General features: G+C 33.6%; 4 protein-coding genes across 6 annotated transcripts in view; 2 read left to right on the top strand and 2 right to left on the bottom strand.

Annotated features, from left to right (window-relative positions):
• LOC119634836 (sodium-independent sulfate anion transporter-like) overlaps window positions 1-2003 on the top strand; it is a 4490-nt gene extending 2487 nt beyond the window's left edge. The window contains exons 2-8 of the mRNA XM_038029236.1: window positions 16-240; window positions 316-431; window positions 492-801; window positions 872-1174; window positions 1286-1431; window positions 1495-1671; window positions 1735-2003. Of these exons, the coding sequence (XP_037885164.1) occupies window positions 39-240; window positions 316-431; window positions 492-801; window positions 872-1174; window positions 1286-1431; window positions 1495-1671; window positions 1735-1944 (1464 nt within the window). The 5' untranslated portion in view covers window positions 16-38 and the 3' untranslated portion in view covers window positions 1945-2003. The remainder of the gene's footprint in view (window positions 1-15; window positions 241-315; window positions 432-491; window positions 802-871; window positions 1175-1285; window positions 1432-1494; window positions 1672-1734) is intronic.
• LOC119634837 (nucleoplasmin-like protein) overlaps window positions 1-3532 on the bottom strand; it is an 8707-nt gene extending 5175 nt beyond the window's left edge. Inside the window, exons 1-2 of the mRNA XM_038029238.1 lie at window positions 3360-3532; window positions 3007-3149 (exon numbers count right to left, since the gene is read on the bottom strand). Of these exons, the coding sequence (XP_037885166.1) occupies window positions 3007-3149; window positions 3360-3381 (165 nt within the window). The 5' untranslated portion in view covers window positions 3382-3532. The remainder of the gene's footprint in view (window positions 1-3006; window positions 3150-3359) is intronic.
• A 665-nt stretch (window positions 3533-4197) lies between these two features.
• Window positions 4198-5098, top strand: LOC119635011 (nucleoplasmin-like protein). Its single transcript, XM_038029507.1, has 3 exons — window positions 4198-4330; window positions 4511-4650; window positions 4714-5098. The coding sequence occupies exons 1-3, from the start codon at window positions 4309-4311 to the stop codon at window positions 4993-4995; spliced, it is 444 nt and encodes a 147-aa protein (XP_037885435.1). The 5' UTR covers window positions 4198-4308; the 3' UTR covers window positions 4996-5098.
• Window positions 5099-5199: 101 nt separating this feature from the next.
• LOC119635009 (ADAM 17-like protease) lies at window positions 5200-10955 on the bottom strand. Of its 3 annotated transcripts, XM_038029505.1 has the most exons (15): window positions 10858-10955; window positions 10509-10748; window positions 10329-10450; window positions 9093-9225; window positions 8627-8859; window positions 8497-8556; window positions 8298-8432; window positions 8033-8171; window positions 7276-7511; window positions 6817-7216; window positions 6681-6747; window positions 5739-5835; window positions 5563-5668; window positions 5335-5494; window positions 5200-5280 (listed from the first exon to the last, which is right to left on the bottom strand). In XM_038029505.1, the coding sequence occupies exons 1-15, from the start codon at window positions 10934-10936 to the stop codon at window positions 5244-5246; spliced, it is 2244 nt and encodes a 747-aa protein (XP_037885433.1). In that variant the 5' UTR covers window positions 10937-10955; the 3' UTR covers window positions 5200-5243. The 3 variants fall into 3 exon arrangements, 2 of the variants coding, with proteins under 2 accessions (XP_037885433.1, XP_037885434.1); XR_005247009.1 differs by lacking the exons at window positions 5200-5280; window positions 5335-5494; window positions 5563-5668; window positions 5739-5835 and adding exons at window positions 5845-6313; window positions 6365-6578; XM_038029506.1 differs by lacking the exons at window positions 5200-5280; window positions 5335-5494; window positions 5563-5668; window positions 5739-5835 and adding an exon at window positions 5845-6578.
• Window positions 10956-15585: the final 4630 nt, after the last annotated feature.

The raw sequence follows: 15585 nt of genomic DNA, 5'->3' as shown, positions 1-15585 counted from the left end.
ATATAAAATTTGTAGGTCCCACTGCCATTACCGCTTTGATGGTACAAAGTCATGTATCAGGTAGTCCGGATTATGCAGTTTTATGCTGTTTCCTCTCGGGTTGCATAATATTGTGCTTGGGTCTTCTAAATCTGGGTGTATTAGTACGATTCATATCTATACCGGTGACTACGGGATTTACGATGGCAGCGGCTATTACAATAGCCAGCGGTCAAATAAATAATTTATTTGGTATACGGAGTAAGTGAACATAAAGTTTTCTTTTTTTTTTTTTTTATACTACAATTTTTACAACTGAGGATGATATCTGCAAAGGTACGTCAAACGAATTTATCGCATCGTGGTATAATTTCTTTACACATTTAAACGAAATAAGAATGAATGATGCCGCACTGGGCATTACAACGTTAATAATTCTACTTATGATGAGGGTAAGCAACGAAAAAAATAAAATTTAATTCAAATTTTTGTCAGTCATTTATGCTTTTTAGAAAGTGAAAGATTTAAAGTGCCGTCGTCGCTATAAAATGTTCACCAAATACATATCCTTATCGCGCAATGCATTGGCTGTCTTAGTAGGAATTTTATTATGTTATCTGCTACGTAACGATGATATATTGCCGTTTAAAGTGAGTGGAGAGATTTCCCCAGGTTTGCCGCCGTTTGAATGGCCACCGTTTAGCACAACGGTAAATGGTACAATTATACCTTTCAAAGCGATGGTGTCCAATTTAGGAGCTTCATTGATTTCCATTCCCTTGATATCTATATTAGAAAGTGTTGCTATAGCTAAAGCGTTTTGTAAGTGGAAATCTAACGTTGTCTTAACGTTAAACGAAGAAAATTGTTTTCTTTACTTTTCTTTCTTCAGCGAAAGGTAGATTAGTAGATGCTACGCAGGAGATGATAGCATTGGGTGTGAGCAACATAATGGGGGGATTTGTATCGTCAATGCCAATAACCGGCTCATTTACACGTACTGCGATTAATAACTCAAGTGGTGTTAAAACACCACTGGGCGGTGCTGTTACAGGAACTTTAGTGCTTATGGCTTTGGCATTTTTAACCAAGACTTTTTATTATATACCCAAGGCGACATTAGCAGCCATCATAATCGGGGCCATGATTTTTATGGTGGAATACGATCGCGTCGCGGAAATATGGAGATCAAAAAGTAAGTTGAAAAAAGCGATATATCACCTGGTGATCGATCACATTATTATTAGTATTATTTTCAAGTTACACAATTCAAGCGATCTAAGTTTTAATTTCTCGAAATCATTAGAAATAGATTTCTTGCCTTTCTTGGTAACCGTACTTGCGTGTTTATTTTGGAGTTTAGAGTACGGGATTGTCGCCGGCATTTTGGCCAATATGACATTTATTTTGTATAAAAGTGCCGGACCTATTATTATCATTAGCAAGGAAGAGGTAAGCAATGCTTCCTTGACAAGCTTCAGACACATTTTTTTTTTCCAACTTTTCCTTCAACAGATCAATTGTGTTCAAATTGGTATAGTCGAGGTAATGGAAACGCTTTGCTATAGTTCTGCCGAATACCTAAAGTATCAAGTTATGCACTTTACATCATCCCAAGCTGAGGGAAATGAAATAAAATTAATTATTTTAAAAATCCAAGATAACTCATCTATTGATTCTTCAGTAGCTCTAGTGAGAGTTTTTATATTGAAAATTTCCAAACACTTTCCAAAATATTTTTCCTATTTTCTATAGAATATTTTATCTTTGGAAAAAGATTTGTCAATGCTGGAGTGTCGTTTGGTATGCTGGAATTGGAATGTTTGTGCAGCCGGTGTCATATATAGGTTGCATTCTCGAGGCAATCAATTACTTAAATATGGGAAATCATATACGGAACTTATCAATGATTTGAAATTATCGCCATCGTTTATCACTTGCGATAACGAGGGATCTCTAAAGTAGAAGAAATTTAATAAAATTTAAAATTCAAGTAAAAGTTACTTTTATTTCCACTTATGTACGGGCGCATGCAGATATCTTTAAAAAACGGGCCACTAGTGATATACTTTATGATTTAAAAATCAGTTCATATAGTTGCTGTTGGAATCAATCGACTTTTCAAAAAAAAAAAAAAAAGAGGGATAAGTGAAATGCAAAAAACAAAGTATAAATCAGAGAAACGGGAAGCTATGACCAACTTGGGACAAGGCGAAGGCAAATATGCGCGACTTGTTCTTAAGACCTGGCAGCAATTTCAAACACAGTTCTTGGATACCTATATGTAGAGATGTAGATGCAATTTTAGCTTCATATCCGCGCAAGAGTGTTTGCGATAGTTGTCGGTTTTGACAATGCCGAGAGTCGGAAGGATTTAAAAAACTTACGCGATTGAACTGAGTGAAATGTGATGCAACATTACATGAGAGGGACGAGAGGGCAAACGCGCCTCCTCCTATTATAATTTCCAAGTTCAGCCAATTTCAAGAGATCGGCATATATAAATTATAGTTCCATCTAACGAAACAAAATAAAATAGTTTTTTAAACAATTCAATGCCATTCAATATTTTAAATCCACGAGGCGCGCATTAAATACACTATACAATTTACGAACTTCCTAAGCGCAAGCTCATTTTCGGCTCGAATCACCTAATTATCAAGGCGATATTATTCTTGAACTAAGCTAGCGAGTTACTGCCAGTATTTACATTTTGTACCCTAATTAAATAAAAAAACAGCTTTTTTTTTTTTGTACATTGTTAGACTGGCCGCGAACATATGTAGATAGATACCTTAATCAAAGCAACGAAAAACCATTTGGCATATGGCGGTAAGCAATGCGCGCAAGAAGAGGTGGCCGACGAAAGGGCAAAAAAAATTCCACATATAAAAATTTATCAGCTCTTTAAAAATATATATATATAACGTAACCACAATTCACTTTAACTCTCTTGTATAAGCAAGCATTGGTAAAGGCGTTTCCGAGCCCCTGTAGCAAATTTGGCGCGCATGAAATTTTACATACCTCGACAACATTGAATTCATCTTCTTTAGCCTCGGCGCCCAGTAAAACTTGTCTAATTATCAATTTTTGACCTCTAGGGTAATCCTCGTCATTTGAAAGAACATCCCACGATACAGCATTATTTTCGGCGGTCAATGTAACTCCTGTATAAAAGCATCAAAAATGGATGATTAAGTAAAATGCTTTATTTCGTTACTTGTGGCAACGTAAAATGAAATAGTTTAACAGAGAGAGAGTTCATATACATTGAAAGCCGCCATTTTACTGCAGGTATCATAAGATAATTTGATTTTTATTTTTCCATTTAATAACTAAATCATTTTATGTTGCACACATTCTGCAATAATATTTACCATAAAACGATTCTTCTGACATGTTGATTCTTTGGATTTGTATAGATTAAATCAAGCAAGTGATTCGCACTTCTTCGTAGTATTTGCACAAAATAGAATTATCGTAAAGAAAAGATTCCACACGATGCCGGCAAAGATAGGATAACACGGCAATATTGCCAAATTGACGACAAATTTATATTTCTTCAACTATGATTGCCAACTGCCCGATGCACTTTCGTTAAATTTTCGTTGATACGTTTTAAGATGTTTTTTTCTCTTCTCACCCGAATTTTCTATCACTTGTTCACAGTTTTTCTTCAAGGTATTCGTTCCATTCATTTATCTATGCATTAAACAAAAAAAAAAAATTGTCCTCTTCTTCTGCATTTCAACAAAATAATAGCACACGATTCGCTACGATGTGTAGAAAAGGTTTATTGCGAAAATGAAGTTCTTCGTTTGAACCTTAATGAAGTTACTTAGTTACTTACTTTTTTTTTTCATTTGAGTTCTATGCTCACAACACCAAAAAAAAAAAAAGGCGTAAAAAAAAATTTATTAAACCCTATTTAAATTAGATTTATAATATACATATTTAAATTGAATGTCTCTGGAATGCTTGCGAGGCGAAGATTGATTGTGTCAGCCACCCTACGGCATATGGCTGTTAAGCTTCGCTTATGTAACCAGAAATTAAGTAAGCAAGCAGTTGACGGAATGGATAAAGTTGAGATAGGAATAATGCCTCATTGTGTTAGTCCCCTTACATTGCTTACTATATATTCAATATTTATTCCCATGGACATGGAAGCAAACCGAAACTTCATTGCATCAACAATCGTTGGATGTTGTAATGGCAACGCTATACTGCACGTGCGGTACAGTAATTTTACATATTGCTTTATTCTGCGTTTATAGTTCTTTCAGATTATATTAAAATTCGACAAAGTTTATCTTCAATTTAAAAATGGAAACTGAATCTTTTTACGGTAAATATTTAACAAAATATTGAACTATACTTTCTAAGCATGTTTATATATTTTCCATTTATTTTAATCGGACATCGTAAACGATAAAAAGTATATTTTTTACATAAATGTCAAGATGGTGGAGAAGAGGCCAATATATGTTTATGTATTATTTATTAGTGATTTTATTTTATATTCAAGGTGTTGAATTAAGTGACAAAGATCCTTTAGCGCAGTTTGAAGTGGACGAAACCGATAAGGAAGTTACAGTACAGCAATTAATTATTAAACAAATAAGTTTAGGTGCTGAAGCCAAAAGTGGCGAATTTAATGTTGTACAGGTACGTTGCAAATGAAAATTGAAATGAAACCACGCTATATTTAAAACGTGTTTCACGTTCCAGGCTGAGGTTAAAATAAATGAAAAAGAAACTTTAAAAATACCAGTAGCTGTTTTAAAAGCTGGCGAGACTCGTGTATTGCGTCCAAATTTGGAATTTCCAAGTGATTCAGTTACGTTTAAATTGACACAAGGCAGCGGCCCCGTATACATATGCGGGAAAAATGTCGTCAGCGAAATTATGAACGAAGAATGGAATAATGATGATGACATTGATGATGATGATGATGATGACGATGAACCGCCACCGCCCCAACAGAACGGTAAAAACATCAAAAAGAAATAATTCCAGATAGATATGTAACAACAGCTCAGACAACGTAATCACTTTTTTGCAAAAATATTTTTTAATGTCCCAAGAGAAGATCCTTCGAATGTGTGCTGAACTCTGTATGCACAAGTTTACAATGTTAAAGAACTATACAGTAAATCGCAAAAATCTCATCAATAAATTTTCCGCTGCATTCGTTTTATTCTAAGATAACTTTTATTGAGAAAAAATCATTTTTAAAATGCATTTGAAATTTAATATCTTCATGTGCGCGCCATAGACATCTTTTGTCGCGGTACCCTAAAAATTTCGAATTGATTAGAGAGGACAAACAGCGAGTAGGGATCAATTTACCGTATATGTATTACGCGACGTCGATCACTGGGATGAATTAAATCGAGCTTCTGACTCCAGTCAACTTGCTTCATTTCATAGCGAAGCTTCTTACGATCAAAATAGGAAATGATACAGCTTGCTGGGATCCAAATAACTGAAGTAATTATTACAATAACCACTGAAAAGGCATAAAATCAATCAATTAGGTGTGTTGTTGATCTTTAGGTAATTATTTAATAAACTTACTAACAATGTTGTCTTTAAGAAAACGTAAAACTCTATTTATGTTAATTTCTTCGATAATATCCCAGAAGCGTTCCACTACGTCTTGTATCGTTTTCTCACATACTCCCTTTTTTTTTTTAAAAAAATGTGTAAAGTTAAAAAGTATTATCGAAAAATCTAATAGGTATCAGTAGTACTTTGTTACAAAAGCCTTGTATGCAAGGTGTGCCATCGGGCAAAACATCTGGAGGCTCCACCGGAAAACAAGTTTCATTGATACTCATGCGGCAGCATCTTTAATTGAATTCCAAGCATTAATATTAAATTAATTTAATGAAAGGGTTTACTCAGGTTTACATAAAATTTCATTCTAAAATTGATTCGCTTATGTTGTACTGATTCTTATTTGGATGTATTCTGCTTATTGATAGTCGCAAGAAAATGTTCTCACTCTTTTAAAGTTTCCAATCGCTCTTCAAATATATCCGTGGACACTAAACTTTCTATTTATTTTGGTAAGGGCTAGATAAGCCCAAAACCAATTGCTTGAGCCCCATCCTCTTCAAACTATATACAGCTAAGTTGCTTGACCTTCAAGACAACAAAACCAATATTTCTCAATATACCGATGATTTTTAATCTGGTCTAAGATTGCACGTCTTGTACCGACATTCGATAAATAGAATGTTGAATCGTCGTACTGGATCGACACCCCCTAATGGTTAATGGCCCGTCTCCGAAGGAGCTCTTTTTCATACTGCTAGGGAGTCAACTAAAGTTAAGGCGTTAAGTTAAATTCAATCCCTCTGCGTAATTTCGTTACCAATCAATGTAGAGTCTTCACGAATATCCTTGAATCGATATCTATGACGAAACGAACCGTCAGTCTTTCCGGTGTAAGGCCTTTATATCAAGAAAAACTTCTTTATTGCAATAATGACTATGAAATAGATGTCACGGACGGTTCAGTCGGGCAATTATGTCCGAAGCACTTGAAGCTGGAACAGTACATTAAGTCAGACTCATGGAGGAACTCTCTTCGATTGGTCCATTGCGAATCAACATCCAAAAAAAAAAAAGATGTTATTAATAATAGACTTAGCTTTCTTCTTTCTTTCTTCTTTTGATGTGACAATTACCTTTTGCAAGCGTCTTGTATTATGTCGCACATGCAACTTTGTAGCCCTTGTGTTTCGCAGTAGGGAACTTTAAAAGAAATGTTTTTTTTTTTTTTTTTTATATCCTGACTGTTAGTTTTTTTCCATTTTCACTTACTGCATTTGCCATTCCGACATTGGCCGCGTTCTTGGCATATTGTACCGTCATCCATTGCGGGTGATTTTGGGCACTCAGCATGCGTGCCGGTACAACGAGCTTCCCGCTCGCATGTAGCATAGACTTGTTCACGACATTTAACACCGCCTGGCATAAATTGACAACTCTGACAACAGGGTGAATTTTTATCACTGCATACTGCCCCTTGGTTTCGTCTGAGCTTGCAATTCTTGTCGCAACAAGCGTCATTGTCTTCAGTGCCTAAAAGACCAGCGTCGCACTGTTCATCACCTTCTACACGCAAATTACCGCAAAAGGATTCTTCAGGTTCAGAGAAACAACGACCTGATTTGGCTTGAAGAACTTTACGTATTGATCGTAACGAGCATGGAGAAAATTTCTATGAAATGCCATTTTATATTATATGTTCTGATGATATGTTACTTGCATGGAAATTACCTTGTTATTGACATCGTAACCGCTAACACTATAAGTGTACATAAGAAAGCTGCCTCCTTGTGATGCGCTTGGTGAACATTCGGGTATATCAGGATCATGTTCGGAGCCCCAATTATGTCCAAATTCATGAGCAGTAACTAGATCAGCCTCTCTAGTTATCACGCGCTGGCCATAATGATTGCGGGAACTACTCAAACCCGAATTCAAATATAACGTATAACCATTTTTGAAGTATTCTAAGATAATTAAAAATGTTATGTTAAAAATTTATAAAGATTTCATTTCCTAACGGTAAAAAGCATACGTCTGCTGCAAACGAATTTGTTTTATTTCCGGAAATTTTTTCAAGTTTATTAAACAAAAGAAATCAGAAGATAATGATCGTGAACTTATCATTAAATCAACTAAAAAAAAAATTAGAAAATACCAGAAAAACTGTTTGCCTTTTTGGCAAAAATTTCAAATACCCACCACCTTTTGAATAAATGTAAATATCATATTTCGCGGCATACATATTTTTCATTCTTTGATTTGGAAAAATACTCGCAATAAGACGGGGACACAAAACAATTTGCATATGAAATAACATTGACAAGAAATAGAGAGATTATTCAAGTCCTTACAATTGGATTAACAGATCGTATTTTGGTGGGGAGTATTCCTCTTGATTCAGAATAACTCAAAAAAAAAAAAAAAAAAGTGCTTCAACATAAAATTCTACAAAGGCATTATAATTGTAATTATTTATTTATATAACCTGGTGTACAAATGCCGCCTACGGAATTACGTCTCGGTGAGCCAACGTAAGCCAAACCTAAAATACCACCTTCAAATTTTAAGTCCGTAAATAGATGTGCTAAGCAAAAATCTTTATGACTATATTCACGTGAAAAGACCTAATAATCAATCACATAATAAATAAGACATACGTTCAAAAGTCATTATAAATATATATGATGATTTGTGTTTATCACTTGATGCATAGTATAAAATTGGAAGAAGAAGATACGATCAACATTTACCTCCAATAAGTTACGTACATCCCATTTTTCTCTTATCATGTTGTAATGAGCTTCACCTCCGCGTAAACGAGTCGGTTCAGAATGTACTACAATTTTTTTTATAACGAAACCCATGCCTTTAAAACCCTCTTGATCCTAAAAAAAAATTTTTTTTTTCATTAATGGTTAATTATTAAGATTTTTTCTCTTTCGAACTTACCGAACGATCTTGCCAAACGGTGTCATTGTAAATTTTATGAACACGATCGATGAGACTGATCTGAGGTTAAATTTAGAAAAAAAAAAAAAAATGTTCAACATGCTGCTATTGAATTTCACGGTCATCTTACCAAATAATTTATAGTAGTCTTTGTATTACCTCCGCCCATTTCTTGAAAAAATCTATAGTCCGCGACTAGAAGAAGTGGGCATCGGGTCTTGGTAGGTGTATATTCATATTGATCAGTTTGGCGTTTGGTGCGTTTACGGGATTTACTTTGATTGGAAGACCAAAAATTGTTTTTTATATCATAATTGTAGGTTTGCATCTCTTCATCGACGTCATCATCATAAATTTCAAGTTCTGTCAAATATATATTTACAATTACATCAAGTAATACGATATCTTAAAAGTGCCCTAACTTTGAATTTTAGCAAAATTTTGCTTTCATTAATTTCAATCGATTATTAATTTTGATTTATTCACACACATCAGTTACAACCGAATACGATTTTCCTATTGCTTTTTTATTATTATTGTTAGCGATTAAAGTTCTTCGTTTTTCTTAATAATTAAAGTACTTTGATATACGTTACCTGCGCCCTCCTTAATACCGCATGTTAGAGGAGAATCGACATCTCCGGGATGCTTGAAACTTGACTTAACATCTGAAGCGCGATAAGAGATCATAGTATGGTTTACGGCAGTTGGTAAAAGGCGCCATGAAGGCTGGAAACAGTAAAACATAGAAAAGATATATGTTATATTTAGTTATTTATTCTACTTATACTTATACAAGAAACTCAACTAAAGCAAATTGACTCTCAAAGTAAATCTTAAATTAATTAATATTAAAACTTAGTACAAATATAATAAAACAAATAAGAAGGAAAAAAAGGAAAAAAAAAACATGTGTACAAGTAGCACAGAGCCACACCCACAACCGGTTGCAAATGAACCCCTAGGCCATCGCAAACATGCATAAGCTTGGCAACCGATAATAGTTAACAACAATTAATTTCCGACTTATAATGACTTTTTAAGGTTAAGAGATACTTTAAGTACGACATAGTTAAATCACGCGTATTAAGCAATATTGCTTTAATGGACTTTAAAGAGTCCGATAATGATAATAAGTGATAGACATCATTTCGATTCTTGCAAACAACTCTGGACGGGTTAAACAGCTCATAATTATATTTACATTGACTAAGCTTAATCAAGATAAAGTGCCTAGAGAAGCGGTTAGGGACATTAAAACTTATCTCACCAAGTAATGCGGGCGAGTCAATAGTACCATTTATTACTTTGATTACGAAGGAATTGCCAAGAATAAATGTACTTTTCTCGAGAGACGGTAAGGATAACAGAAGCAACTTATTTTCATAGGGGGGAAGAGAGGCAATCGGATCCCAACCCAAATACCTAAGAGCAAACAGCAAGAACTGCTTTTGCATTCACCACCTTCGCATATATTAAAAATCTTGCTTGTTTTGTAATTTTATTGGCTCTTCGGGATGTCTAAAACGGAATAATAGGATTGGCATACTTTATTCCGTTGGTGTTGGGCTTAAAAGAGGTCAATTTAAGAGTAATCCTTATTGTGGATGCTGACACTTCCTTTCCCTATTCCATGGCAACAACTGCAACAAGTGCATTTAATCGGGGATTTGGGTTTATTTTCCGCATAAACTCCTATCCCATTGCATTAGTAAGTTCCTTTGATTCGCACGTCTGCTTAATTAAATGGGTTCTTTCTTCATTTTCGAAAGTCGAATTTTTTCCTTTGCGTCCTATTACGCTGTTCTGTAATAGTTTATTTAATTACTTACCTCTATATGATAGATTTCATCAGCCAAATTAATCGAAAGGGTCATGATACCGTCTTCAATATGAGCTCGGACAGAGGAGTCCAGCTCGCCAAACACACGGCCACTATAAAAGTTGTCATGATCTAGACAAACAGAATCATTTATTAGTAGAAATTGATTTATTTTATTACAAAATTTTACCTAAATGAACAATGGCTTCATTGCCATCACCATCGACAGCATAGGCTTTAAATTTACTGTGCAAGACTTCGCGATGCGGATGTAATATTAATCGAAAATTTTTTCCCAATGTATTAAATTCGATCTCTTTTATAACATTAAATGGATGAGAGCTGGACTTAGTACCACGTTTGATTATGCGATGTTCTATGGCGTCTCTATGAATCACTTCATAGTATCTCAAAGTGCGATGCAGGCTAGCTAAACGGTTTCCAAATTGATTTGTATTTTAATTTTATGACAATCACATCTCATCCAGCCCACTACATAAAACCAGGGCCCCATCAAGTACCTTTGTTCTTTAACTTACTTGCGCTTTTAATTGAACCTATAATAATTATTAGCAAAAGCAGCAAATTTTTGCAATAAAAAGAATATTTTGTTGACATCGCTAATAACAATTGGTAAGTAAGTGTAATATTTTTTCGCCAAGACGTTAGTGTTACCAGATAAAAAATATTAATATTAAACCAACAAAGCATAGCCAAGTTGAAATAAAAGCGTTAATTATCTATGGCGTTAGCTACGTTTCATTTTCGAGTTTCGAGTTTTCTTGCTATGTTTATGCACAATCGGCGCGAGAAACGCTCTCGCATAGCTGTCAAATTAGGCGTGAGGCCACGTCTTTTAGACTTAGTATTGGTTGTTAGAGTACAACTGTAAATTGAAAAACGAATTCTAAACGAAGGCAAGATTATGTGTAGCTAGCTCGCGTTTAGACGACATACCTTAAAAGCTATTTAGTTGTCAGTCATATATGGCTTTTTGAAGTTTTGTTTCGAAAATGTTGCGGCAAAATAAGGGACAAATTTGACGTTTGTTTATTTAAAATGATGCAATCAATAACAAAATCATACAACCGTAAATAAAAACAAAATTATGTAACATTTTTGATAAAACGAAAAGAGATGATATACTAAGCGCTTTTAACAACAACAACAAGAAATAAAAAATTGCAACTAATGCGTTTCCTAGCCGGCACGAATACTTACACGTATTAGACGGCATGGAATTGCTTGAAAAGTACAACAAGAAGTTACTCACTACCATGAATACCATATGTCCTGCAGAGTGCCGCTTTGTGTTGACGTTAATATCACACGGATTCCATTTCTCGCAGCGTTTTCTTTCCATTCCTTGTATTATTTCTAATACAAAAACTGAAAAGATGCTCAGTGCAATTCTTAAAGTAAAAATCGCATCAGTCCCGACCTCAACCCGCTTGGAGACCTCTGGGGAGTACTTTTCTCCAAGTTTTCGTCAAAGTCTATGCAGTATCCTACACTTAAGGAACATGAAATTAAAATGTTGTGGGAATGGGAGAAGATTGATACGATACGACCACTTTTGAGAAACTTGGTGGAGTTTACATCATGCAAGATACAACAAGTCTTCATTTATAAGGGCCACACAACGCTGTATTGATTACATAATTTTATGGTTTCACAACAGAAATTAATTTTAAATTTCATTCTCTCTATTCAATTACAAATATACTCTGATAATTTTATATAGTAGGAAGAGAGATAAAGTTCAGTCCGTGATAATCAAAAAAATTCAATGTCATATCACTTGCAATGGATGTTCCTTCCTTGGCTGCTTCCGCCGCAATCTTTGAAGTACTCGAGTATCAAATGCATGAATCTCAATGTTTCCTGTTGCGTTTACATCTCTTATCTTCTGCAATTCTCTCATATTGCCTACATTGTTTGTGCCGCGGAGTACATTCCATATGTGCTTGTCTGTCTGTCTGTCTACCTGATTATTGGCTTATGCTTACGTATGGCTGTGTTCAATCGAGAAGACTGTTTTCAATTCGGCATTTTGACGAATTTTTTTTTATTGATATGCTTTGAATCAACTGCAAACGCTATGAATAATGGATTGGTTTCGACAGTTATTATTGTGAGCCCTCCCGACATTTAAAAAAAATCGAAGAGTTTCTACGGAAACTACATCTTTACATCAAAACAAGTGTTAGGCAAAATAGTTTAGACTATTTAATAGTCCTTACCGGCTATAATGTTTTCAATTTCAAAATTTTCATACATAGATAAAATGTAATCATCGGTGTTGGATGCATTATTTTTTTGTTATCAGGCGGTTTCGAGTACATATTTCTGTAACAATTATTAACAATGAATGAAATTTGGTTCGTAACTTTCGTGCTCAGAAATTTTCTAAAAATTGGTCCTTTTATAGGGCAATTGATATTACACAATATATATATATATATATATGTATATATATATGAGTTACTATTGTTTTCTTTCTTCTTTAATTTCTTCCTTATTGATGATAGTATATATTTTTATATCTTTGCTAAATTACCGCGGAAAATAATCAGTTAAAAGCTTTTCAAAAAAAAAAAAAAGATTTCCTCTCGTATGCAAAACTTATTTCATTTACTGCGTTTTGCTTGTTCACGCAAATCCATGTTGAGTGAACGCAAATTTCTCACAAGGACAAAAATTCATTAAAGCTAATGCAGTTGTTGACATATTCAACCACTTATCTTTAGCATACTTTAAGGAACTTTTAATTGGAAGTTTTATACATCAAATGAATTACCGCGCACGAGCAATTTCAAATGAATCTCTTTTTTTTTTGTTTTTTTTTTGTTTTTGTATCAAATAATTTAATTTAGATCACCTTTGGCCAAAATCTGAACTTGACGTGGCCTAATCGATCTAACGAAAATATGTAAAATCTTATAAACTTATTTACACTTTTTGTTTGTTCTCTACTTATGTTTCGATTTTTTAAATAAAATAGCATATCAATATCGGATATGCAAAATGCTATATGTAAAAAAAAAAAAATATATCACTTTTCCTCTCCTCCTCGACATGGGATTTTCCTTTTTTTTAAATTGATAACAATGAGTAGGTGGATAGGCGTAGCAAATGTAAAGTAAATTTTCTTTTGATTATTGAATCCAATTTTATCTAGGAACAGCCCTTCTTTAAAGCAAGTGGAAAATTTAATTAGATAAGGTCATCCATTATGTGGCTCCGAAAGTAAGCCACACCTCTGATTGAGATTTGGATCATAATATATTTTCAATATATATGGATTAGATTATTTGTGGAATACAATATGCTGCCCATGGTTGTACAGCATACATATTGAGAAAATTAAAAAAAAAAATATGTCTGTCCGTCTGAGTAATGGCTGCTGTAAACGTACATCTGTCTGTTTGCGTAACTTTGCTAGAATTTGGAATTGATCTAAACTTTTCAAAGGACACACCTACAACGCCCACATGCCTTTACGATAAAATGGTTGATTTTGCAAATGGAAGAAATCAACGGCGCCCATTACATATTATAAAGTATGAGAATGTTTTTCTTTTATTTGGATGGGTATAAAAGATTCGGTCTCGACCGAATTTAGTTCTATTACTTGTTTTCTTACATATGGACATTACAAAATATTGAATAGGCCAATTCAGTATATTATATGCTTTTAGTAGAATAACGAAGTAATGAATAGAGTTTAATGTATGAATGGCAAAGTAATCAAAGAAAAGTACATTACAAATAAGAGATTGTTTCGCTACGGTTGTGTTTTTGTGCTACAATTTTCCTATTACGTCTTGTGCGTGTGTGTATGTTTATGTGTGTAAGTAATGCTTTTATGCTGTTCTAAAATGTGGGCATAGAATAATTTATATCCGGCGACGTATTCGTTGCTTTCCGTTTCGTAACGGATCGTTTAGGAAGCTTAACAACAGAAAAAAAAAAAAACGAACAGATTTTGCGACCAGCTAATGAGAAAATTTACAGAATGAATGATCCGGTGGATTATCTTTGCAAAAAAAACAACACTTTGCTGTACTCGATCATTGCTCCCCGCTTTTTTTTTCCACTCCTATGGCATTTGGAATTAGTTTAAACAATTAATTTTATTTTTTTTAAAAGTCGACAACCTTCATGGAGCTCTATTGTTATTATATATTACCAATACATTGCAATTTTTTTTCAAAATAATTATCGACGTGCATGCATTTTAAGCGAGTAAAAACAACACGACCGCACTATGATTATAAATTTTCGAGCTTTTTCCCATTAAATTATTATCATTTTCCAATAGTTTAACAAGCTTGACTTCTATCTATGGTAATCAAAAATTACCAGATAATTGAATCATCCTTTATATAACCACATATATGGAGGAGGGCCGCTTAAATCCCAATTCGTTATACTATTAATATTTCAATACACTATTTTGTATGACTGTTTTGAAAAAACATATAGATTTTCTTTTTTTTTTTGAAATTAATAGAAACTTAATTACCTAGGATTAGGAAGCACGTGTTGAGATAAAATGCTATGATATGATAAATGTCTTCGAATGGACGACAGAAACATGAATGGATATGATTTTCCGCAAAATATATTTGTTAAATAACAAATGAGAGGAAATGCGTATAAAGCGCATGTGCGCTTAATAATAGCAATAAACTATTAGTAGATTTATGTTTTTTTTTTTATTAAAAGGACGACAAATATATCCAATGAAATTTGATGTTTATCAATATTTCATGTATTTCAATAGGTATGTGTGGCATGCGACCGCATGAAACGTAATAGCTTACATGCTTTTCCAAATAATTGTCTCGAAAGAACCTCCTGCACCGGGAAGATATTTTTTAAATTTCTTTGACACAAAATTGATTAGTTTGCAATATTAAGTTTAAGTATAAAAGTCGTGAGATTGATGGAAATTAAGATGAAAACATTACTGTCATGTACATGTTAAAAAAAAAAAAAAAAAAAAAAAAAAAACTTTACCATGAAACGAATATTTTATATATCATCTTTCAATATATTCTAAAATATATTTCAAATAATTTCGATCGATTAGTGTTGTATATAATTCCGGGATTATAGAAAAAAATGTTGATTATTTTCTGCTTTTTTTTTTTGAGTGTATTTTCTGTTTCGCAGTAAACAACTCTTTGGCCATCAATCAAGATCGAATATGCAACATGGCTAAGTTGATTTGAAGTTTCACTCTTATACATGAGATGTAC

This window comes from Glossina fuscipes, unplaced genomic scaffold, assembly GCF_014805625.2.
Source record: "Glossina fuscipes isolate IAEA_lab_2018 unplaced genomic scaffold, Yale_Gfus_2 3, whole genome shotgun sequence".
Classification (NCBI taxonomy): domain Eukaryota; kingdom Metazoa; phylum Arthropoda; class Insecta; order Diptera; family Glossinidae; genus Glossina; species Glossina fuscipes.
The sequence above is the reverse complement of the archived record's forward strand: the minus strand, read 5'-3'. Positions and strand labels throughout refer to the sequence as shown.

Bases quoted from the DNA above. Each gene is read 5' to 3' on its own strand.
- LOC119635011 (XM_038029507.1), top strand. From the start codon at position 4,309: ATGGAAACTGAATCTTTTTACG. The intron at 4,331-4,510 runs GTAAATATTTAA...TTTATATTCAAG, and splicing joins GGAAACTGAATCTTTTTACG to GTGTTGAATTAAGTGACAAA. The intron at 4,651-4,713 runs GTACGTTGCAAA...TTCACGTTCCAG, and splicing joins GCGAATTTAATGTTGTACAG to GCTGAGGTTAAAATAAATGA.
- LOC119635009 (XM_038029505.1), bottom strand. From the start codon at position 10,936: ATGTCAACAAAATATTCTTTTTATTGCAAAAATTTGCTGCTTTTGCTA. The intron at 8,433-8,496 runs GTAAGTTCGAAA...ATTTTTTTTTAG, and splicing joins CCGTTTGGCAAGATCGTTCG to GATCAAGAGGGTTTTAAAGG. The intron at 5,669-5,738 runs GTACTACTGATA...AAAAAAAAAAAG, and splicing joins TACAAGGCTTTTGTAACAAA to GGAGTATGTGAGAAAACGAT.